General features: G+C 37.6%; 1 protein-coding gene across 5 annotated transcripts in view; it reads left to right on the top strand.

Moving 5' to 3' along the window:
• LOC127424356 (choline transporter-like protein 5-B) overlaps positions 1-25,466 on the top strand; it is a 50,060-nt gene that overhangs the window by 12,963 nt on the left and 11,631 nt on the right. For 2 of the 5 annotated variants that reach the window (XM_051669443.1, XM_051669444.1), the window contains exons 2-10: positions 3,041-3,093; positions 3,426-3,474; positions 13,915-13,988; positions 15,558-15,642; positions 15,818-15,902; positions 16,017-16,145; positions 16,682-16,742; positions 18,193-18,316; positions 25,331-25,414. In XM_051669443.1, the coding sequence (XP_051525403.1) occupies positions 3,054-3,093; positions 3,426-3,474; positions 13,915-13,988; positions 15,558-15,642; positions 15,818-15,902; positions 16,017-16,145; positions 16,682-16,742; positions 18,193-18,316; positions 25,331-25,414 (731 nt within the window). In that variant the 5' untranslated portion in view covers positions 3,041-3,053. The remainder of the gene's footprint in view (positions 1-3,040; positions 3,094-3,425; positions 3,475-13,914; positions 13,989-15,557; positions 15,643-15,817; positions 15,903-16,016; positions 16,146-16,681; positions 16,743-18,192; positions 18,317-25,330; positions 25,415-25,466) is intronic. The other 3 variants (XM_051669446.1, XM_051669442.1, XM_051669445.1) reach the window with 2 other exon arrangements.

Here is a 25,466-nt window from a genome sequence, read left to right as displayed (position 1 = left end):
TACTCTGAAAGTATAAAGTTGTCAGGGCCCACTTCAACTTTATGATTATGTACAATGTTAATCAGGTTATTTATTTCAAAAAAAAAATTTTAATATGGGGATTAAGTGTAAAATACAGTTATTGGGCCTTATGATCTTGACAATTACGCCATGTCATGGCAATTAAAGACATTAAATTAGAAGTCTAAGTAAAGTGTGTGCTAACAAGCACTAAGTGTGTTATATATATATATATAGACATCGATCTAGATTAACTAATTGTACATTTGCGTAATTCTATAAAATGCTTGCCCGCTAAAAGTTTACCCCTCCCTCTCCCACCTTCTCTCTCTCCCTCTCACACCTTCCTCTTATCCTCTCACCTTGTATGTCCCTGCTCTCTCTCTCTCATCTCTCTCTCTCTCTCTCTCTCTCTCTCTCTCTCTCTCTCTCTCAATCACTCTTTTTTTTTTTATCTGTCCTCATCTGTGTTCTCTGTCCTTCACATTCTTGGCTTTCTTTTTGTTGTTGTTACTATATTTCTTTCGCTCATTGTCCTTATAATGATAAGTGTAACTCTGGTTTAGATAACATAAGGAGTGGCAATTCTTTAAATTCACATCTTAAACAGCTCACGATGAACAACGTTCCCTTTGAACAGGGTCAGTCGTGATCATGGAGACAGCAGAGCATAGCAGATTACTGCTTCTTGGAGCTCATCCAACATCTTGTTTGTAAAGCACTTATTTATTTTCTTCTCTTTAGCCAAGGTCCAGGAGGTCTACAATGTTTTTCCAAATGGTAGTTGTTATGTGGATGTGAAATGTGTATTCTATGGTGTCTCTGAGCTGTTATTTTTCTAAATAAATTGGCTTAGCTGCCCTTTTTTTCTATTGGATGTACATTAATGACATCTCCCCTTGCTATATTCTAAACCAATAAGAAGCTCATTTGAAATGGTACAGTCTACAAAGAGGCCCCACCCATTCTTGGGTGAAACAAATTACAGCAAACATGGATTGGATGCTAAACCATGTCCTCATTATAAGACACTTTGCTGACTGTATCTGTAGTCAGGCTTGTCTGGAAATTTACCTAATTAATGAAATAAAACTCCGGTAGGTCTCAGGAATCTTTTACTGTCAGAAGAAAGTTTAATCAGCCGGGAAAGAGGTCTGCTATACGAAAGAAGTCTTTTAAACAAACTACATATCTCACTTGTTATTTGTACCATGCAAGCAAGGTTCATTTAGTCTCTTCTACCATATGTTCACATTTAAGTTAAGATCTGTGGCTCTGTGCTTCAATGTAAAAGTCATGGTAATTTATGGATATGTAGTTGATACCCTACATCCTACATTTATTATACTCTCCGTTCTAATTCTACACAATCTGCTTTTCATTCTCTTACTCACAAATGATTAATTTGTCATCCATCCGCTTGCCAGTTGACTGGTAACTTTATTTGGAACAGCAACATAATAGATGGTTTAACTAAAATGTAATAATCTAAATCTTGCTTATGTGAATGACATATATAATGATTATATACAGTATAATAACACAAATCAAAGACATAGCTACAAACTGTCTTCCAAGAAAACATCTGTCAGAGCGGTCTACAAAGTTTATAAAGGTTTTAGTTTCCACATGTATTAGGAATAATCCACACATTAAGCCACCAAAAAGAACAAATGAGAAACGTGTCATCTTTTGTTATATTTTTGTCACAGGTGCAGTTTCACATAGGGATGGAGACTAGCTTGTATAGTATGCTGCAACTCAATGACCCATGCTCCATGTCACAAATATGCAAAGAAAAACAGCTACATAATTCCATTGACATACAGGCATTTTTTATTAAAAGTAATGCAAAGTACAGTTTCACAGCTAGTTAGAATTTTTGGCAGCACTTTATTTTACAGTACTGTTCTACATTTATGTACTATATAATTACAACAACTACAGTAATTACTTGGTACTAAACCTAACCCCAACCCTAACCTTAACCCATATTAAGTACATGTAGTTACCTAATGTTACTCAGTAATTTCTTGGGTAAATACACTAAGTATACTGAAAGTACACATACTGTAAAATAAAGTGCAACCGAATTTTTAATGGCCAGTATTTATTTATTTGTTTATTTATTTATTTCAAATCTGCTGGCATTGGTATGCAAAAAATAAATTTTGGACCCTGTGGAGACAAAGTAGCACAGTATTTTCTAAAATGGTTGCCATTCTTTCCCAACATACAGTATCAGCCATGACATCATAAACATCTAAAGCACTAATCAAATCTTATCTAAGCTGCATTATAACAAAGCATCACTGCCAGATCCCTCAAACCAGAAAAGAAACTCTGACCACCTAGGTGTGCATCATATGTGATGGCTGACGTTAGCCCAGCTTGACCAGTTACTGGCACACATCCCAGCTGATCTGCTTCTTAGCTCTGTGTGTTCAAAGCAAGACTTAGTCTGTCTGATTGAAGTCAGGGATGTCTCTAATGAGCGTCATACCAAAAGAATCAGGATGTGGATCCCCTGAGACCAGATGTGATGGTATTTTTAAAAGATCCTTTGCATTTTTAGGTGTTGAAGATGTACAAAAAGCACTTTTGAAATGTGTGTGCACGTGCAGGCTTTGAGCAGGTGGCTGCCGTGCTGTTGTCTCTTTGTGTTTGGCGCGACAGTGGATGCTACCAATCTGAGCTGCGAGACACAAGTGCTGTTTCCTTTGTGAGACAGAAATGAGAGAGAAACGACAGGGAATGAAAGAAGAGAGGGTGATCAGAAAGAAAGGAGAAGAATAAGAGACTGACATGCCATGGGAGAGTAAGAAAGATTAGGATGAGTGAGGAAAGAGAGTGGAGAGTGAACTCGAGGCAGATGGAAGCGACGAAGACGCCCACCAGCCAGATTCCACCTCCCCTCGCAAACACAGCTTTGTGTGCAATGATTAACAGATCAGAGAAATGGGAGAAGATAGTATTTCAGCCCTTATAGGAAGTGACGCACTTGCAACATTATATAAACATTCACACTGTTTTCTTTCAGAGAACAGTGAAACATGACTGCACTGAAAGGAGGATACTACAAGGCAGAATTAGGTAGGAACTTGTGGCAAATACTTGGACATTTCTGATGTGTTTTAGACCGCAGGTAAGTTTTCTTGTTTGCCTGGGCTTTGTTATGGCACACATGAACAGATTGATCAGGTTCTTTGTGTTCATAAGATGTTTTCATGTGATAAGATGAATGTTGTTTTGAGTTGTTTCTCAATGCAGTCTTGTTCTGTCATCAGTTCGGCGTTTGTTTGCTCTTCTGTCCGGTTTCTACAAATGTCTCCAACTTCCTTATGAGAATGGGAAACATGTTGTTTGGGGCACTTGAAGGTGTAATTCATTTATAAATGATTGTGACACTGTGTTTTGTGTTGCAGGGGAGCCACACAAATTTGACCCCACATTCCGAGGACCTGTTCACACTAGGTACAGTACCCCTTGTTTTTATGAACCTCAGAGACCCAAGCATTTATACTGATTATCTATTTTCCTCCTTGAAAGCTTGCATTTTAAGCATATTTTGTTGTGGGGTGAATTTTGTGTGACTTTAGAAAACTGCGACATTCAGTTTGCACATTTGTTCCTGCCAAAACTGAGTGTCAGCTACTGTTATGTATTTCTTACCTATTTTTAATTTAAAAAAGGGAATATTGGGGGTTCAATACAAGTTAAGCTCAATCGACAGTTTGTGGAATTCTGTTGATTACCACAAAAATTACTTTGACTTGTACATCCTTTTCTAAAAAAAAAAATAAAAAAAAAGGAAGCAAGAATTGAGGTTACAGCAAGGCACTTTCAATGGAAGAGAATGGGGCCATGTCTTTGAAGGATTTAAAGGCAGAAATGTGATGTTTATAATTTTTTTAAAAGCACTTAGAATTAATTCTTCTATTAAAACTTTTATTATTTGTCCTTTAAAGTTGTTTAAATCATTGTTTACCAGGTTTACAGGGTTTATGGTGTCATGCCTTCATGGCAACTAATATAACAACTAATATAAAAGGTTAGTAAGTGATTTTTTTCACAGATTTTTTTTTTGTTTTGTTTTTTTGTGGTAATCAACATTAGTTGATTAGTTGCCACAAATTCAGTTGATTGACTTTAACTTGTATTAAACCCAGAATATTCCTTTAAAAAATGTTGGATTTTGCTCCAGTGGGTCTTTGACAATTACGAGGTTGAATTTGTTTGGTGCCGCTAGTGGTGTGGAAATTACTCTTGAATTTTCTGTTCGATTTAGCTAACTGAGGCCGGATGCACACTGTACGATTTTTACTGACCTTTACGATTGTTGTTTGTCAGACTCTATAATATGTTTCCAGTGAGATCTTGCGTAAAAGCCATTGCACACTGTGCTACATTATGTTAGACTGTACGATACACATCGTAGTCAAAACTTTTGTCCCAATTGTCCTAACTGACATGGTGTTTTATCTCTTCTGGCCAGCGTAGGAGCAGTCACACTGCACAACTGTGATGAAAAATGTATTACACTACCGCAAATGCAATTAATTGGCCATCGTTTAACATGTCGCACTAAGCCAGTTTTGCCCTACGACGAGAAATCTTTCTTGACCACCGAAATATGTCTCAGATGGAAGAATCGTTTCTAAAATTGAACAGTGTGAACCCTGCCAGGCCAAAAACACGGACCGTTGTCCTTTCGTCTGTCCCTGATTTGAACGTGTCCGTTATTGATAAAAAATATTGATTTCATTTATGGACCTGCCACTCCTTTGGCCTCTTACTTGCTTAATCCGGAGCTGCTGGTGGATCAATGATTAGTTTGGCAGTGATAGCGGACAGCACTGCTCTCACCCCCGTGAGAACACATCAATGGCTTGCTCACGCATCTCTGCTTGCTTTGCCTTATTAATATACACACTTAACAAGATTCTGCAGATTGTGGGGTACAATAATCCTTCTTTTAATGGACAACAAGCTGTAGGTTTAAATGTATTTTTTGGTGCTGTTAATACAACGTGATCATATGTTATTTAACACAGGTCAGTGTTTGTTGAGGGTTTTCTTGTGCTTAGTAGTAACTGATCAGTGCAACTATGTACTGTATTAATCAGGGACAAGGTTGACTAAATTGCTTAAAGGGATACTGTATGTGCTGAACTGTGCTGTGTTTGCTGTGATCAGTTACAGTACAAGCTCTGCATCTTAGAGCTGACCAGAGCAGTTGTTTATCTCAGTTTCACAATGATAACATGATAAAGTTCTTTTTAGTTACTTATGGCTTTATAACCCAAAAAACTATGACTTGCCTCTGGTGTTAAAGTGATAGTTCACCTAAAAATGAAAATTCTGTCATCATTTACTCACCCTCATGTTGTTCCCAGTTCCTAGCTTCCTATTTTCCTGTGGAACACAAAAGAAGATGTTATGGAGAACGACAGCCTCAGTCAGCATTTAATTTCATTGTACAGAAAAAAAAAACATGCAATGAAAGGGAATTATGACTGAGACCAACGTACTGCCTAACGTCTCCTTTTGTGTTCCTTGGCAGAAAGAGAGTCATACAGTTTTGGAATTGGAACTACATTTATTTTAAGTGAATGATGACAGAATTTTCATATTTGGGTGGACTTTTTCTTTAAAGGGTTAGTTCACCCAAAAATGAAAATTCTCTCATCATTTACTCACCTTTATGCCATCCCAGATGTGTATGAATAAAATAGTGACTGTTTGCATATATATTACCAGTCCTGCTCAACCCACTCCGAGCGGGATTCGAACTGGGGTCTCCGGCCTGGGTGGTAGGTGTGCTAACGAGGAGGCTAAAGGCTACAGCCCCTAGTGTCAGTCGCTAGTGCGCCTCTTGAGGCCAGGGGAGTGAGGTTTACACACTGCACAGTTTCCTACCAGCTGGCTACCATTACATACTGTAGATGCGCTTGTACACTGGGGAAATCCCAGAGTTTTATGTAAGATAGTGTGGAGCTTAAAAAATTAACAAAATGTAACATTTTATGAACCCAGCCAGGCCAAAAACACAGACCGTTGTCCTTTCGTCCGTCCCTGATTTGAACGTGTCCGTTATTGATAAAAATATTGACTTCATTTATGGACCTGCCACTCCGCTGGCCTCTTACTTGCTCTAAAACCAGAGCTGCTGGTGGATCAGTAATTAGTTTGGCAGTGATAGCGGACAGCACAGCTCTCACCCCGTGAGAACACATCAATGGCTTGCTCAAGCATCTCTGCTTGCTTTGCCTTATTAATATACACACTTAATAAGATTCCGCAGATTGTGGGGTACAGTAATTCTTCTTTTAATGGACAACAAGCTGTAGGTTTAAATTTATTTTTTGGTGCTGTTAATACAACGTGACCATATGTTCTTTAACACAGGTCAGTGTGTGTTGAGGGTTTTCTTGTGCTTAGTAGTAACTGATCAGTGCAACTATGTACTGTATTAATCAGGGACAAGGTTGACTGACGTAAATTCCTTAAAGGGATACTGTATGTGCTGAACTGTGATTGCTGTGATCAGTTACAGTACAAGATCTGCGCTAACGAGGAGGCTGAAGGCTACAGCCCCTAGCGTCAGTCGCTAGTGCACCCCTTGAGGCCAGGGGAGTGAGGTTTACACACTGCACAGCTACCTACCAGCTGGCTACCGTTACATAGATGCGCTTGTACATTTGGGGAAATCCCGGAGATTTATGTAAGATAGGGTGGAGCTTAAAACATTTACAAAATGTAAAATTTCATACCCCCCTAATCTGTTCCTTATAATATAGAAACACTGTATAAAGAGTTTGAGCAATTAATTCTAATGTTTAGGGGTAGCTCAAGTGCCTCAAAGATTAAGAAAATTGTGAAAATTCAAAGAATTATGAGTATATCGTAATTTATTTTAAACAATACAGTATTTATTTTTGAACACATTGATTTTGAATTCTTTGTTATATTTCTGACAGAGTTCATAGTCTCAGTCTGACAATGTCCAGCATACTCTAAATTTATTGTATTCATGGCAGCCTGGACAGAGCCTATTTCCTGCTATGTCACTGACATCGCTGTGACGAAATCTTCCAAGTTCTTGTCCTTGAATGAATCAAGAGCAACAGTGATTCGCTTGGAATGATCCTGATCTTGGTCTCCTTCATTCACTCACCATCAGTCTCTTGGTTGACGAACTGACCTGTCTGTCAAAGAAAGCCAAGCTAACAAGTTCCTGTGACAAGTACCACAAGTGATTGGAAAACTTGCATGCTGTTGACATTAAGATGGCTGAATGGATTGATGAGTATTCAAGTAGTGACTTCAGCAGCAGCAGGTCACTGTATGAAGCACCTGATGCTTGAGGTGCAGAGATCCAAGCTTTCAGATAGACACGTTCTGCGAACACACACGTCACATAATCCTCTCACTTCTGCAGGAGACAGTTTAAATTGAGCCTTGAACATCCAGATCTTGAGACCGTATATGACTTTAGACATCCATTGGGCATGGTGCATCGCACTCCTTTGGCAGGAGCAGCACTAAAAAACACAATCACATGTTCCAAGAATTCTTTATAATCATCTCTCGGCTGACTCTGTTCAAGATGCTTGTTGGCATAATCGATGGTGCCTTGCTTTTATGTCTTCCACTAGCCTTGCCACGACATCAGATGCAATCTCTGGTTCATACTTGGCCGTGTCTATGAATCCCCACTATTCCTGGAAACATTTGAAGAGTGGAACCTCGGGAGAAGATGTGGCTCCCATACACACTTTGAACACTGCACCAATTATCAGTTCCATATTGTGATGCCTGATGTCTTTAGAGAATTAATCTATTATCAGTAGTATGTGAAATAACAGGGCGGCCGCAGCTTTGGAGTATCAGAAACTTCACCATCATTGAGCTAACCCTAAATATTGTTCAATTGTGCTGATATTTTGCCTGAATTTTTATTTAATATGTAGGAACAAAATGAGAGGGCAAGAAGATCATATTTCAAAAGTTAAAAAATAAGCTCCACCCTAATGTAAGAGGTAAATTCCTCTACTGCATCGCAATTCAGCTGCAGGTCATGGTAGAAAGTTAAGGAAACAAACACGGCAACACCTCTGGAATATCTGGAAATAAAGCGAATCAATAGAAAATAAAATAGGGAACTCTGAGATGCCATGTGTGTTATTTACACAAGTGTCGTAGGGAAATTACGTTGCTTAAAAAATTTTAAGCCTAATGTTTTAAATCTTTGTGTTTTATTTAAATGATAAAAAAATGTAACCAGAATTTTTTTTACAGTGAATGTTCAATTATTAACTAACGAAACATCACTGTGTGTACTTCTTCTATTTCAACTACTTTATTAGAATAAAAGACAACCAGTTACTAACAAAAATAAAACAAGAAGTTAGGGGATTAATTTTTGGTTTTTTTAGAAGTTCCTTTTAATAATTATATAATTATAATGGAAAACAATGTTTTGATAGCACCACGGTGTTTACAATGTTTGGTGAAATCAACCCATAAATGATTTTTATGCATATTACACTTGGATAGCAGAAAATATTTTCAACATTGAACAAATTACACACTTCAAGAAAGTAAATCGGGTGGATTTGGATTTCATGTAGACTTTAAATCTTTGCCAGTGCGGGCGTGTGCATGTGTGGGTGTAGGTGATACCATTCAAAGGCAATTTAGTACACAAATAAGAACATGCTGCTCCCTGATGGAGTGCCCCTCAAATCACCTGCTTCCATTTTCAGCTCAGCTGTATCCCTTGGGATGAAAGTGGAAAATATTAAAGTTTAAAGAGCCAGAGGCCTTGAGAATGTAAGTCTTGAACTCACTTTGGGAAATTTTACAAACTGCTCTGTGGAGTGCAGGTGTAGAGGACTAAAGGTGATTTTGAAAGAGAACCATGAGGAAATTGATTGACAGCTCATGCAGGAAGAAAGCTGTGATCTGATAAAAAAGCAGTAGAAATGGAAAGCGAGAGAGTGCTCAGATACAGAAGATAAAAGATAGATCAGATGATAGGCCCCAGAGGTAGTTTGTGACAGGGACTGTTCTTATTTAGAAGGGAACTTTCTGTTTTGGTCCTCTAACTGACCCTGAAGATGAAGTTAAATACCTACAGCACTTTCTGCAGGTATCCCAATTTGCATATGTTTCCCTATTCGTACACTATGCAAGTTGTTCAGGGAAAGACCATATTTTTGAGTGTGCACAGATCTGTACATAATACAGTGGAGAAGGCATACCAGCTACTAGGTACCTCTGATTTAGCCTTTTCAATTTAAATGGATTTAGGACAGAGTAATTCTTGCCACATATTCTATGTGAGTTGACCAGTTGTGACCTCAACGCTATAAGTTTGGACACACGTACTCATTCTTTATTAGGGCCCGAGCACCGAGGTGCGAGGACCCTATTGCATCTGCTCCGTTTATTAGGGCCCGAGCACCGAGGTGCGAGGACCCTATTGTATCTGCTCTGTTCATTATTAGGGCCTGAGCATCGATGGTGCGAGGACCCTATTGTTCTTCTAGGGGTTTATAATTTTTTTCCCAAATGAATCGCATTTTTGAGGGTCTAAACATACTCAAACTCATGAAACTTTGCACACGCATCAGAAGTGGCGAAAATTTACATCTAATGTGGGTTTCAGAATTAGGTGTGGCAAAATGGCTTGATAGCGCCACCTACAAACATTCAACGATGTGCACTTTACGCTACGTTTCACCTACACGTACGAAAATCGGTACACATGTGTAACATGCCAATACCTACAAAAAAGTCTCTTGGACCCATGCCCTACACTCAACAGGAAGTCAGCCATTTTGATTTTTCTCTTCAATTTTTGCTCAGTTTTTGCTATTTCCTCCTCCTAGAGATTTCATCAGATCTACTGGTTCATCACATCTATTTGGTTATTCTAATCTAAAGGCCTTAGCGATGCTAAATTGTGAAGCTTTTAAATTTTAACTGTATGGCGAGGCCGTGACGGTCTGACAAAGTTCAGTGTTTTCTCCATGAAACAGGAAGTTGTTGTAAATCATACATACAATGTCCAATCTGCCCCAAACTTTACATGTTTGATAATAGTCCCGGCCTGAATACATCCATGTGCCAATATTCAGTTATAGTCATAGTGCCACCTACTGGCAACAGCCAATTCCAGGTCTTGTACTTTAACAAACTCCTCCCAGAGATTTAATCAGATCAACATTATATTTAGTCAGTCTTAATCTAAAGGCCTTGGTGATGTTAAATTGCAAAGCTTTTGAGTTTTCGTTGAAGGGCGTGTCCGTGGAGGCCTGACAAATTTCGATATGAAACGAGTCAAGTTTTTGAGGCCTAAACATGCTCAAACTCATGAAACTTTGCACACATCTCAAAAGTGGGGAAAATGTACATTTGATACTGGTTTTAGAATTAATTGTGGCAAAATGGCTTGATAGCGGCACCTACAAAATTTCAACAAAGCAGCCCTCACGCCATGTTTCACCTACACGTGAGAAAATCGGTAGGCATATGTAACATTAGCCATATCCTAAACCCAACAGGAAGTCGTGATTTTTCTCTTCAATTTTTGCTTAGTTTTTGCCATATCCAGGACTTGTACTTTAACGAACTCCTCCTAGAGATTACATCAGATCAACATCATATTCGGTCAGTCTAATCTAAAGGCCTTTGCGATGCTAAATTGCGAAGCTTTTGAGTTTTCTTTGAACGGCGTGTCCGTGGCAGCCTGGCATATTTCGATGTTTCGCCATGAAAGAGGAAGTTGTTGTAACTCAAACATACAATGTCCAATCTGCCCCAAGCTTCACATGTTTGATAATAGTCCCGGCCTGAATACACCTACATGCCAATATTCAGTTAAAGTCGTAGCACCACCTACTGGCAACAGGAAGTGACATGTTTTGATGTATAGTTATAAAAGTCATATTTGTTGTGAAGTAATAAGTGTCTTACCTCAGGAAAAATTAACTTTCCAGTCAGACGCAGCTGTGGGCCTACTAAACTGCCTGAGAAAAACGCATTGTCTTGTTTAAGTATCTGCTGTGATATAAAGATTCTGTCAGGCTATATGTCCGTATCATTATTCTGATGTTATTTTTGTATCTTTGATAAAATTTGTTGTCAAATAAAAAGCCTTTACCTCCTTAACTCTCCTGTCCTCTCAAAATTACATAGAAATACATGACCTGAAGAATGAAATATATTATAACATAAAAAGTGCTAAAAAGTGCTACAAAAATGTAATGCCGTTCCCCTGGCAACGTGCACCAGGGTGCGAGGGCCCGTTCATCGCTGCTTGCAGCTTTAATTATTATTATTATTATTATTATTATTATTATTATTGTTCTGTATTCTTTTCCAAAGTGAATCACATTTTTGAGGGCCTAAACGTACTCGAAAACTCATGTCAGAACACATGTCAGAAGTGGCGAAAATTTACATCTGATATGGGTTTCAGAATGAGGTGTGGCAAAATGGCTCGATAGCGCCACCTACAAAATTTCAACATTGTGTGCCTCACACTGCATTTCACCTACATGTATGAAACTCGGTACATATGTGTAACATACCAAGACCTACAAATAAGTATCTTGGACCCATGCCCTAAACGCAACAGAAAGTCAACCATTTTGATTTTTCTCTCCAATTTTTGCTCAGTTTTTGCCATTTCCAGGCCTCGTACTTTAATGAACTCCTCCTAGAGATTTCATCGGATCGACATCATATTCGGTCAGTCTAATCTAAAGGCCTTGGCAATGCTAAATTGTGAAGCTTTTGAGTTTTCACTGTCCCGGCCGTGACGGTCTGACAATGTTTGATGTTTCGCCATGAAACAGGAAGTTGTTATAACTCATTGTAACACATCAATGGAAAGGAGGAGGCGAGAACCGGCTTGATAATATATATAATAGTTTAATTATAAACTGAACCAAAAAGACAAACACACACAGGTGTCGGACAGCTGTCCATATCTCTCTCTCTCTCTGTTGCACTGCCGTCTCCAGTCAGCCTTTATCCCTCTTGGGCTAATCAGCCTGATTAGGAGCCGGGTGTGTAGAATCACGACCCGGCCCCGCCCTCCACCCTGCCACACTCATATATACAATGTCCGGTATGTTTGATAATAGTCCCGGCCTGAACACATCTATGTGCCAATATTCAGTTATAGTCATAGCGCCACCTAATTCCAGGTCTTGTACTTTAACAAACTCCTCCTCAGAGATTTAATCAGATCAACATCATATTTGGTCAGTCTAATCCAATGGCCTTGGTGATGTTAAATTGCAAAGCTTTTGAGTTTTCGTTGAAGGGCGTGTCCGTGGTGGCCTGACAAAGTTCGATGTGAAACGAATCATATTTTTGAGGCCAAAAAATGCTTGAAAGATCATGAAACTTTGCACACACCTCAGAAGTGGCGAAAATTTACATCTGATACAGGTTTTAGAATGAAGTGTTCAAAATGGCTCGATAGCGCCACCTACAAAATTTCAATGAAGCAGCCCTCACGCCATGTTTCACCTACATGTAAGAAAATTGGTAGGCATATGTAACATGTCGACACGTACAAAAAAGTCTCTTAGAGCCATATCCTAAACCCTACAGGAAGTCAGCTATTTTTATTTTTCTCTTAAATTTTTGCTCAGTTTTTGCCATTTCCAGGCCTCGTACTTCAACGAACTCCTCCTAGAGATTACATCAGATCTGTTGTGAAATAAAAAGCCTTTACCTCCTTAACTCTCCTGTCCTCTCAGAATTACATACAAATACATGACCTGAAGAATGAAGTTTCACCATCACGAGGACATACTAAGTAGTGGGAATTGGGCATTCCAAATTGGAAGAAAAGTAAAATGTAAAAAAAAATATAAAAAAAAAACAAACAAATATAAGTATGAAAATGATGTACAGTAGTGACCAAATATTGTTCAATAAATATAAATAATCTTATATTTTAGCTTTTTAGCCAGTCTTTGTCTATAGCTCTGCACACGTTGTGCATTCACAACCAACCAAAAAATAAAAATTATCTAATTTACTCACCCTCATGCCATCCCAGATATGTATGTCTTTCTTTCTTCTGCAGAACACAAATGAAGATTTTTAGAAGAATATCTCAATTCTGTGGGTCCATACAATGCAAGTAAATTGTGGCCAGAACTTTGAAGGTCCAAAAAGCATACAAAGGCAGCATAAAAGTAATCCATATCATTCCAGTGGTTAAATCCATATCTTCAGAAGCAATATTATGGTGTGGGTGAGAAACACATCAATATTTCAGTCAGTTATTTACTATAAATCACCAGTTTGACTTTCACATTCTTCTTCTTTTGTTTTTGGCGACTCACATTTTTCATGTATATCACCATCTACTGGGCAGGGAGGATAATTTATAGTAAATAAGAACTTAAAAATGTATGTGTTTCTCATCCACATCTGCTTTTTGGAGCTTCAAAGTTCTGGCCACCATTTACTTGTATTGAATTGACCAACAGATCTGAGATATTTTTAAAAAATCTTTGTGTTCAGCAAAAAGACAGTCATACACATCTGGGATGGCATGAGGGTGAGTAAATTAATTTTCATTTTTGGATGAACTATCCCTTTCATTCATACCCGAACTTTTGACTGATAGTGTATGTGCATTTAGATACCTGTAATAGAATTTTCCTCTGTGTTTTTATTTTATTTTTATTTTTTACTTTATACATTGTATACGTTTTTTCATTGATTGAGGGTTCTTGCTGGCTATAAAAGTTACAAAACATTTGACTAATCAAGAGTATACGATTCACTTTTTCAAATACGTGCTATAATGAATGTAAATACACTGTGATTATTTATTCAGCACTCTCATTCCCTCTCTTTCTCACTTTCCCACTGCAGGGGCTGCACAGACGTGCTTTGCTGTGTGACCTTCGTCATCGTCATCCTCGGTTACATCGCTCTGGGAACAGTGGGTGAGTTACGCTTATTAACGTGTGTTTCGGCAGAGAAGCTTGCGTAATGTAGCTTATGAATCAGGCGCTATTAAACAGTCAAATAGAAGCAGTGGGGAAGTGTCAGTCATAAACAGTAGCCAAATGCACAGTCATTATGTTCACTTACACTTCCCCCCCATAAGTGACTGTTTTTATGAGCACAGTCATTTAGGTCATTCTCAAAAAAGTGGGAATACTTACTCACACTAACCCATTCATTCACTCTGACATTTGATTGGTTACATAATTGAGGGTTTTACATGTGGAGCCTGTGGTTTAGACAGCCGAAAGGCTCTTCTCTGGGAAATCCACAGCTTGCTGTGTGTAGGATCTGTCTAATTTGGTAACACACCATCTGTGATTGTTATAAATACGTAGGAAGCATTGACTGTTGACTGGACTGTTTCCGATCAGCAGTGGGTCTGTGGAATGTGTGGATCTCTGTTTCTCACTCTGTGTTCTTCTTTTTTTTTTTTTCTGATCTCATTCAGCTCTTCTCTGATGTCTTAGTGGTTTAATCCTGACTTGGCTAAATTAATGACTGGCTTCTGTGTTGCCTTTGAAGTCTACTGAGAACTCATCTGTGACCAATTTAGGGTTAAGGTGACATTCCGTGACCCCAAAAGCACAGAAATTCACTTTCACATGCAAATGTGACAGTTCCTGGGTTCCATCCACGTATTTTTATGCACATTTTGGGATATTGCATAAAAACTGCTGGATGGATACACCAAGATGCAAATAAAATCTCCAAAATGCACATCAAAAATGTATTTGCTCACTTGAGGTGGAAACATTTTTTATTCGACAAGAAGAAACATGCATAAACTTTGATGGAAACACAATTTCAGAATAAACTCCTATTTGAATTTATTAGGAATGCAAGATGCACATAAAAAAGTCATGTGACTGAATTATAGTAGTCCAGTTCATAACTGGACTAACCAGCAGACCAATAATTGCATTGGTCATCCTGAAATAACTGTCCTGAAAATCCAAAGCCTGCAAAAAGTTTGCAGAGAAAATAAGTTGAATACAAACGTGAACTGTGCTGAAGAGCAGGTTTATTGACACTTTTGAAAAATATATTTCACACAGTGAAGTCATAAGGATGGAAGAATGCACACATATAGTGCTCCCAGAACTGTGTGACACGCTGCCACTCCCAAACATGAGACAATTTCTTTAAAGTGTTTTGCCTGCATGTTCTTCCCGTGAGTATTTTATTATTAAAAGAGTCACTGTGACTACAATTTCTCCTGAAGTGACGATTTTGTTCTTTTGAACACGTGATTGAAATGTTTCTTTATTCGCACATTGTTTTTTGTGATATTATGGTTTTACGCATAAATTAAACTTACAACTTGGATAGAAACACAGCTAATGTAACTTAGAGAAAATTAGATCATTGGTCACAATTATTCTCTACAGAGCAATAATAATGCTGTTTAGCACCAAGCTAACAACTGTTTAAAACTGTTTTTTGTAGTGCAATTTTTGGTGAATTTATTTGTGATGGAATATGTTTTTTGTTGTTTATGTTTTAAGCTTGGATGCATGGGGACCCCCGGAAAGTGGTCTACCCAACAGACAGTTATGGGGAGTTCTGCGGACAGAAGGGCTCTCCAAATGCGTGAGTATGAGCGAGACAAATGGTGGTGTTATTTAGCCTTTATACTTTAATGATTTCATAAATTGTATATAATATACTGTAAATTGTATAGAATATATAGAATATATATTATGAATAACTATTATGAAATTAATATTTTGGTGTACTTAAAACCTGCTTCTGTTTCTCTCCACAGAAATAAAGCCATATTATTTTACTTCAATATTTTACAATGTGCCAATCCTACAGTCCTCATTAACCTTCAGTGCCCTACAACTCAGGTGTGTCTGCAAACCCTCTCTGGTTTGGCTCTATGGTGTTACACTTTATATTTTTCACTCCTTTTGTTTTGTTTGTATAGTTGATTGATACTCTTCCTGTGTTCTGCTTTCCAGCTTTGTGTATCTAAGTGCCCGGACAGATTTGCCACATACATAGACATGCAGTACAACTACAGACGCAATAGGAGCTACTGGGAATACTACAAGCAATTCTGCCAGCCAGGCTTTAATAATCCTGATAAGGTACCATGTAGACAATATCTGTAAGAACCAGAACTTCACATACATTATATTAACGTTTGCATTTGGCAGGCGCGTTATCTGAAGCAACTTCCAGTGCATTCCAAAAATGCATTTATTCCATTTGTGTGTTCCCTGGGAATCAAACCCATTACCTTGCTTGTTTAAAGCTTCAGTGTTCTTGAAAGTTCCATTTCTACAGTCAGTTACACTTGTATTGATCCCAGTTCGTCTGATGCTTAGCAAGCAGATACGTCACATGTTCTGTGTGGTGTCTTTCTCGTGGTAGGTCATTAGCAGGCGCCTACGTTTAATCGTGTGTGAATGTACCAACGCAAACCAGCAATAGTCTCATTCTGCTGAATCACTGGATTTTCACACATCAATGTGCCAGTAAATGGCACATTTAGAACCACAAATTGCTCTGTGAGCCAGGGCTAACAAACTGGAGAGTTACTGTAGAGTATACAGGATGTTGTAGGATGCAGTGGAGAGTCTTGTATAATTTCTTCGTCCCCCTTTTCTCTTTTCTTTGGCAGCCGGTTGCTCAGGTGCTAAGGGATGAAGACTGTCCCTCCATGATTGTGCCAAGCAGACCATGTGAGTTTTTTTTATTATTTTCTTTTATATGAACACTTAAGACAATACATAAACAAAATAATGCTGTTTGATCTGGGTCACAAATCAGGGTCAAAAACTTCTTTAAAGGAATAATATTAATATTTTCCCCTGGAATAGATTTTTTTAGGGGCTTTTTTATTTGTTATTTTATTTTTTTATAACCTTTTAGAGGGTATAATTTTTCTAACCTAGAAAAATAGTGTTTTCTATTAAATGTTCTAATTATTTAGTGTTTTCTAATAAAAACACAGCATGCCTTTCATTTATTTAAATAGTTAAAACTAAACGATCTAAACTAGAATAAGCCTAGAATATAATATAATTAAATATATTAAAGGTTAGATAACAGGAAAAAAAAAAAAAGATTTTTGCCCCTACTTTCTTTCAATATTTGAGGCATTCATCACTTTTCAAGGCATTTTTGCCCTAAGCCATGTTTATGACTGTCATTATGTACGTATTTGCAATATAATTGCAAGTTTAGGTGCTAAATTTCAGTGCATTAAGTTTTAATTAATATCAGCAGTCAAATGAACAAAGACTTTTCCAAATTGACAAAATTCCAAAATTATGGTAGTGAGCAAAAAAGAAAATGTGAGAATCTAAAGAGTTTGAAAAGTGAATTAAAGCCGGAACAAAGAAAACCAAACATTTATGCCAGAATGTGTCTACTGGTAACAGATGATAACACATGAGCTAAAATTTTATTGATTCTACTGAATAAGTGTTATAAACAGATAATTGTGCGGCTGGAACTCACGAGTCTCTTCCTCCATGCAGAGGTTCAGACCATTGGATCTGTTTGGAGCCATCATATCTGCCTAGATGTAAAAATTGTGAGGAATAGATTAATTTAATTAATTTTCTTTATTTATCACACATTATACATTTGCACATATACAGTGAAATTCTTCTTTTCACATATCCCAGCTAGGCTGGAGTGCAGGGTCAGCCATGGTACAGTGCCCCTGGAGCAGATAGGGTCAAGGGCCTTGCTCAAGGGCACAACAGTGGCATCTTGGCGGTGCTGGGGCTTGAACCCTTGACCTTCTGATCAGTAACCCAGAGCCTTAACCGCTGAGCTACCACTGCCCCAATTAGAGAAGAGATTAGAGAGAGAAAATGCCACAAATCCCAACTCTCCCAAGGCTGAGAAAGTCAGTGTCCTCTATGTCTCTAAAAAGGAGGCACAGAATAAAACCAAACCCTTAGATAGCTGCTGCTTATCTTCTCTGAGGAATTCAGGCCTTGGAGAGTGTAAAAACACAAGAGCAGACAGACACAAAACTGTCTGAACTTCTTAAATGTAAAATGCAAAGTACTGTAAATACATCAGAATTAAAGTTTTACATTTAAAGGATTGATTTTAATTTTGCTCCGTTTTTTGCTGCCAAGTTGTCTTGTAAAATCTTTCAATGTTTTTGGTCAGTTCTCCAGAGGTGCTTTCCCGATTTCATCACCAGAAATGGGACGTTAACAGTTGCCAACAAAACAAGCTTTAAAGATGGACTCGGTAAAGCCAGGAGCGTCATCGATCTGAGAGATGCCACAAAGTGAGTCACATATTATTAGCTTTTTTGTGTTATATTTTCTACTAAAATTCAGTGTCACCTCACCCATGTCAGCCTACAGGTTAAATGTTGGTCTGTCTCAAAAAGCAACAGCAGCAGGCCACCATTACATTGATCTTTTGCAGCACGGTCAGTCATGCTACAGAAATTGTCTGTGTAGCATGCATCAGAGGAGTTAACAGTCATGCCGGTTATGAGCTTGAAATATGAGCTTAGTTTAGTTACACTGAGCGGGTTCCTCCAATATCAACCTATAGCATTCACTCTCTTGAGTCTGAGAAGATCATTTAGTCTTCAGCCAAATTAAAAGCAACTTTCAGATGTAATATAATTTTATATAATCACCCAGAACATCCTAACTAGCCATAATGATTATTTAATTTGAATGTTTTTTGGTTGGTTTCCTTTTTATGTGTTTTATTAATGTGATTGAAGCTGAATATTTGAGTATAATATTGCAACTTGATATTAATCTCTGCAGCTGACTAGGTAGATACAGTAGGTGAACAATTCATACATTTATCTCCCAACATTTGTTCTTAAATATACTGTCTTTCCAGGCAAGAGAGGACAGTTTTATCTGGGTATGACATTTCACCTTACAAAGGTCAGAATGTGTCTGGCCTTTTAAGGCGTGTGAATAAGTCAAGCTATGCATGTTTGCATGAGTTTCGGCTGCCATAACAGTACTGATGTAAACACTTGGGGTGAAAGGTAGGGCTGGGTATTGATACAGATTTTTCGATTCGATTCCGATTCACAAGCTCTCGATTCGATTTAATATCGATTCATATGGGTTTATTTAAGTTATAATGTCACTTTTGCTTACATATAAAATAAATTCTCCCAGCTAATGCTGTTGATTATACAGGGGACCTTTTAACTAGGTACATTAGGAAAAAAATTATTTGACTTATTTTAATAATTTTTCATACTTTTGGTCACATTTTGGCTTTTTAAAAATGAACAATTAAATGTATTCAATCAATAAATAAGATATATTTCATATATTATTTTTGTTGCATATTTATTGTTAAATTGCATAATTTGTACTATTTACAAGTATTTACATTGATTTGTTGAACACTTGCTAAATCCGGTAGTGTCTCTTTAACAAAAAAACAGCATTTCTGTAAACTGCGCCTTTAAATGAGCGCATGTTAACTAGAGAGGACTGGAATGGCTTTACCTCATCTGTGCGATGCATGATTAGAATTAAATGTGTTTTTGTAGTTGTTTTTTATCAACAACAGACTGTAAAGAACAGAAAGAGTATTAAAAGAGACATTATTCAATGACAAATGGGTTGCATGGATCTCGTCTTGGACACACATTACACGGAACAACTTTTACTCTCAACACTCTGTGAAAGGATCTCGCTGCTGAACACTTCACAACTAAACTACACAATTTACAATGTTTACAATTTAAACATTTACCAGCCAGTTGCCAAATAAATTAACTTTAGTCCAGGGGTGTCAATTGGTTGCCTGGTCAATGCAAAGCAATATATTTGAATTACTGGGTTAACAGAGTTTAAAATTATTTTGTGTCACAAATAAATACTAACTGACTAAATTCCATACCAGCACGCTTTTTTTTTTTTTTTTTAATACAACAGCTGCTGTTGCATGAAGTTTGCACATGCTCTAGACGGGGCATGCTCTGTCAGCGTGCTCTGACAGAAGCCTGCCCCCGCCCATGTGCCCCCCCCACTCACAGACCCCAATTTGGTTGCAAATGTGAGTGGTTTCCTCTCATTGTAGTAGAGGGTTGCACAGTGAGTGACAGATCGATCTTGGGATATAAGAATCGAGATCATTTAAATGAAGATCGTGATTAATTGGAAAACAATATTTTACCCACCCCTAGTGAGAGGTTACACAGGGTACAATTTTAGTTTGGCAAGCAGGTTTCTTGTACAACCCCAATTCCGAAAAAGTTGGGACAGTATGAAAAATGCTAATAAAAAAAAAAGGAGTGATTTGTAAATTATATTTTATATTCTTTACCTTGTGAATTTCATTTATTAATTTTTTTTTTTAATGTACAGTAATTTCAAATCAGATAATTGCAACACACTCAAAAAGTTGGGACAGTCGAGTGTTTACCACTGTGAAACACCATTTCATCTCATAACACTTATTAAGCATTAAGGCACTGAAGACACAAGTTTGTTAAGTTTAAAAAGTAGAATTTTCCCCCATTCGTCCATTATGCAGGTCTTCAGCTGCACAATTGTACGGGGTCTTCGTTGCCGTATTGTGCACTTCATAATGCACCACACATTCTCAATTGAAGATGCTCAGGACTGCAGACAGGCCAGTCTAGCACCCGCACTCTCTGCTTATTCAGCCAGTATGTGGTTTGAAGTTGTCTTACTGAAAATTCTGTGACGTCCCTGGAAAAGACGGTGCTGGATGGCAGTATATATGTTGCTCCAAAATTCGTACATATCTGTCTGCTTTAATGGTGCCCTCACAGATGTGCGAGTTACCCATGCCATGGGCTCTGACACACCTCTGGCCTATACAGACACTGACTTTTGGACCTGACGCTAATGACAGCTTGGATGGTCCTTTTCCTCTTTGGCCTGGAGAACACGAAGGCTGTGTTTTTCAAAAACTATTTGAAATGTGGACTCATTGGACCAAAAAACATGGTTCCTCTGTTCTACTTTATATCTAAGATGAGACTAAGCCCAGAGAAGTTGGCAGCGCTTCTGGACAGTGTTGATGTAGGGCTTCTGCTTTGCATAGTAAAGTCTTAACTTGCATCTGTGGATGCAGCGGCATATGGTGTTGATTAACAAAGGTTTACTAAAGTAATCCCAGGCCCATGTTCATGATATCCATTACAGATGAATGATGTTTTTTAAGACAGTGATGTCTGAGGGATCAGAGATCACACACATTCAGAGGTGGTTTTCGTCTTGCCCTTTACGCACCGAGATTTGACCATATTCCTTGAATCTTTTAACTATAATGTGCACTGTAGAGCTGAAATGCTCAAAATCCTTCTAATTTGTCTTTGGGGAATGTTTTTCTCAAAGTGCTAGATTAGTAAAACATTGATTAGACTGCTTTACTCGACTGCCACAGTAACGTAATGTATTTTAATTATCTTCATTAATATATTTATTATATATATTATATGTATACTTATTTAAATTAATTTTAATGATTTCATCTTTATGCTGTATATAGAACTTTTTTAAATTGGGTGTTTTCGCAAACAAATACCGTTGTATGTGATTAATTGCAATTATTTTAATTAATTGGAAAATAATGAAATTAATTTAATTAAAAATGTGAATTGATTGACAGCCCTTGTTATTTTTTTGTTAGTCTATGTACAGTACATATGCATCAGTCAGAGTCTTTGACCATCTCATCACATTTTGCTATTTTCTTAATGTCTCATGCCGTGAACGCCACATTTTTCAGACATGATTTTCTCTAAAGCTGCTTTAAACCAATATGTAGTGTGAAAAGCACTATACAAGTAAAACTGAGAAATGTGTCTTGAGATTCTTGCATTCTGTTCCATTCTTTTGCACCATGTATAGCTGTTTTTGAATACAAGAGCGTGTTCTGTGTGAATAGTCCTTAAGAGCTTAAACATATGGGCTGCATCCTAACTATTTCAATTTCTGTTACCCTCAGAAACAGGGCAATTTACCCTCAGAAATATGGACACTTTTTATGCTATTTTCTGCAAATGATTTTTGAAACAACTCTTGACTCTTTATCTGATTGCAGAAAGTCAAGGTTTTTACTTCCTGTTGTGTCTTTGCTTCTTTCTTTTAGCAAAGTTATAGCTTTGCAGCAAGGAACAGAAAGGTCTTCATAAATTTATACTTTTATTCTTTTTTATCAGCATTGAAACTTGAACTTGGCCTTGATTTATCTTCAAACTAACCATTCTCACCCCACGTTCTGCACCTGTATAAACTCAAATTTCTCTGCCTCATCTGAACTGAGGTCAATAATAAAATCAGGCTGCCTACTTAGATATCACTTAGAGAGCTTTTTTGATAGATATAATGGCAAACATGAGGGAGGAAGATGTTAGTGTCACAACAAGGTTGTTTTGCATGGCAACAATATTAATCATGTTTTTCTGCAATGGGAAAAAAAAATTCTGAGTGCAGGAGATAAAAATGCTCATAATACAATGATAAAATTGGACGCTGGAACACAATGCTTCTCTGCTGTAGAGATGCAGCATGCTTCATGAGATCCAGCCTCTGTTATCCTTTACAAAGCTACCTCACTTCTAACTTTATAACATATACATCTAACTAGTTTATAAATGTTAAAACCAAATACATCAAATATTTTCAGCACTAAACACTTCTCTCACCATAGATATTAGAGTAAATGGCATATTAATTTGATGTGAATGAAATACAGTCTGTTTGAAATGTACTTTTGTGTATGTGTGGGTGTTCACCGTTCAGCTCAATGAAACATTGAAAATACAGTTGAAGTCATTAAAACTAATTTTTTAATCACTCCACAGATTTAATATTAGCAAACTATAGTTTTGGCAAGTCGTTTAGGACATTGTTTACACAATTGTTTACAGACAGATTGTTTCACTTTTAATTGACTATATCACAATTCCAGTGGGTCAGAAATTTACATACACTATGTTAACTGTACCTTTAAGCAGCTTGGAAAATTCCAGAAAATGATGTCAAGCCTTTAGACAATTAGCCAATTAGCTTCTGATAGGAGGTGTACTGAATTGGAGGTGTACCTGTGGATGTATTTTAAGGCCTACCTTCAAACTCAGTGCCTCTTTGCTTGACATCATTGGAAAATCAAAATAAATCAAGGCCAAGACCTCAGAAAAAAATAAAATAAAAATTGTGGACCTCTACAAGTCTGGTTCATCCTTGGGAGCAATTTCCAAACGCCTAAAGGTACCACGTTCATCTGTACAAACAATAGTACGGAAGTATAAACACCATGGGACCACGCAGCCATCATACCACTCAGGAAGGAGATGCATTCCGTCTCCTAGAGATTAATGTATTTTGGTGTGAAAAGTGCCAGTCAATCCTAGAACAACAGCAAAGGACCTTGTGAAGATGCTGGAGGAAACAGGTAGACAAGTATCTATATCCACAGTAAAACAAGTCCTATATCGACATAACCTGAAAGGCTGCTCAGCAAGGAAGAAGCCACTGCTCCAAAACCGCCTTGAAAAATCCAGACTACAGTTTGCTAGTGCACATGGGGACAAAGATCTTACTTTTTGGAGAAATTTTCTCTGGTCTGATTAAATAAAAAATGAACTTTTTTGGCCGTAATGACCATTATTATGTTTGGAGGAAAAAGGGTGAGGCTTGCAAGCCTAGGAACACCATCCCAAACATGAAGCATGGTGGTGGCAGCATCATGTTTTGGGGGTGCTTTGCTGAAGGAGGGACTGGTGCACTTCACAAAATAGATGGCATCATGAGGAAGGTAAATTATGTGAATATATTGAAGCAACATCTCAAGACATCAGCCAGGAAGTTAAAGCTCGGTCGCAAATGGGTTTTCCAAATGGACAATGACCCCAAGCATACTTCCAAAGTTGTGGCAAAATGGCTTAAGGACAACAAAGTCAAGGTATTGGAGTGGCCATCACAAAGCCCTGACCTCAATCCAATAGAAAATTTGGGGGCAGAACTGAAAAAGTGTGTGCGAGCAAGGAGGCCTACAAACCTGACTCAGTTACACCATTTCTGTCTGGAGGAATGGGCCAGAATTCTAGCGACATATTGTGAGAAGCTTGTGGAAGGCTACCCAAAATGTTTGACCCAAGTTAAACAATTTAAAGGCAATGCTGCTAAATAATATAAAATTGTATGTAAACTTCTGACCCACTGGGAATGTGATGAAAAAAATAAAAGTTGAAGTAAATCATTCTCTCTATTATTATTCTGACATTTCACATTCTTAAAATAAAGTAGTGATCCTAACTGACCTAAGACAGGGAATGTTTTCTACAATTAAATGTCAGGAATTGTGAAAAACTGAGTTTAAATGTGTTTGGCTAAGGTGTATGTAAACTTCTGACTTCAACTGTATGTCTTTAAAAAAAAATGCATGTGGAGTAAAAACTCCAGAAAGTGTGGGTTGTGAAAATTAGAATGAGAATTGGAGTTTTTAGCTTTTAATTTATGTCTGTTAGTTTTTTTATCTACAAATGCTTTTTATTTTTATCTATATGATAATGTACTCCTCATAAAAATTGTCAAAATGAACTTTTATAAACCCTCAAATACAAGCATTTATTTGCATCTTTCACTGCTGGAAAAACAGACCAGAAATGTTTATGACGTCATCTTGCACTTGGGGGCGTGTACAAGCTTTTGACTAATCCAATGCTCTGTACTGTAAGAATATTCCTACCCCTAAATCCACCTGCCTTTGACTAGCAATGGCAAACAGCAAATCATAGTTCACAACTATAATGTAAGCTAAAGTCTACTGGCTATTTTTTTTTTTTTTAAGTATCTGTATGTCCCACCCTATCTTCCTGTTTCAATAGGTAATGTGCTCATTGAGCCATTTCATATGGACTTTAAAACAGTACTGTACTTCTATCTCTCACAGACTTAATTTTGTTTGTCAAATTTAATATGGCATCTACTTTTACACATGTTTATACTCCTCCACTGTGCATGAAAACAACCTGTCGTGGCTTTTTCATGAATAGAGGACAAAGTTGATGTCTTCTTATTGAAACATCCACCTCTGTAGATCCAGAATAACCATCCGTAGAAAGTGTCATTGCGTGTTAGTTTGAAACAGAGCTGTATGTGGCATGTTTATGAGTGAGACATGAGTCCAGCCACTGTAGCTGGTACAAAAACCTCCTCATACACTGCTCAGTACAGTCAATAACACTTTTTTTGCCAAACTGATAGTGTCAGTGTCCAAGATGTGGTGTTTGTATTATTTCTGATTGTTTGCTTGTTCACAATTTTGTTCACAGAGGCATCACCAGCCTGTTGGATGCCAAGGAGGTGGGCATCAAGATCTTTGAGGATTATGCCAGCTCATGGTTTTGGATCCTGATGTATGTATAACATATATTGTTGAACTAGTAAACACACAGCTGATGCACCACA

The sequence above is a fragment of the Myxocyprinus asiaticus genome, chromosome 33 (assembly GCF_019703515.2).
Source record: "Myxocyprinus asiaticus isolate MX2 ecotype Aquarium Trade chromosome 33, UBuf_Myxa_2, whole genome shotgun sequence".
Taxonomy (NCBI): Eukaryota; Metazoa; Chordata; class Actinopteri; order Cypriniformes; family Catostomidae; genus Myxocyprinus; species Myxocyprinus asiaticus.
Note: the sequence above shows the minus strand (reverse complement) of the source record. Positions and strands in the feature narration are given on the sequence as shown.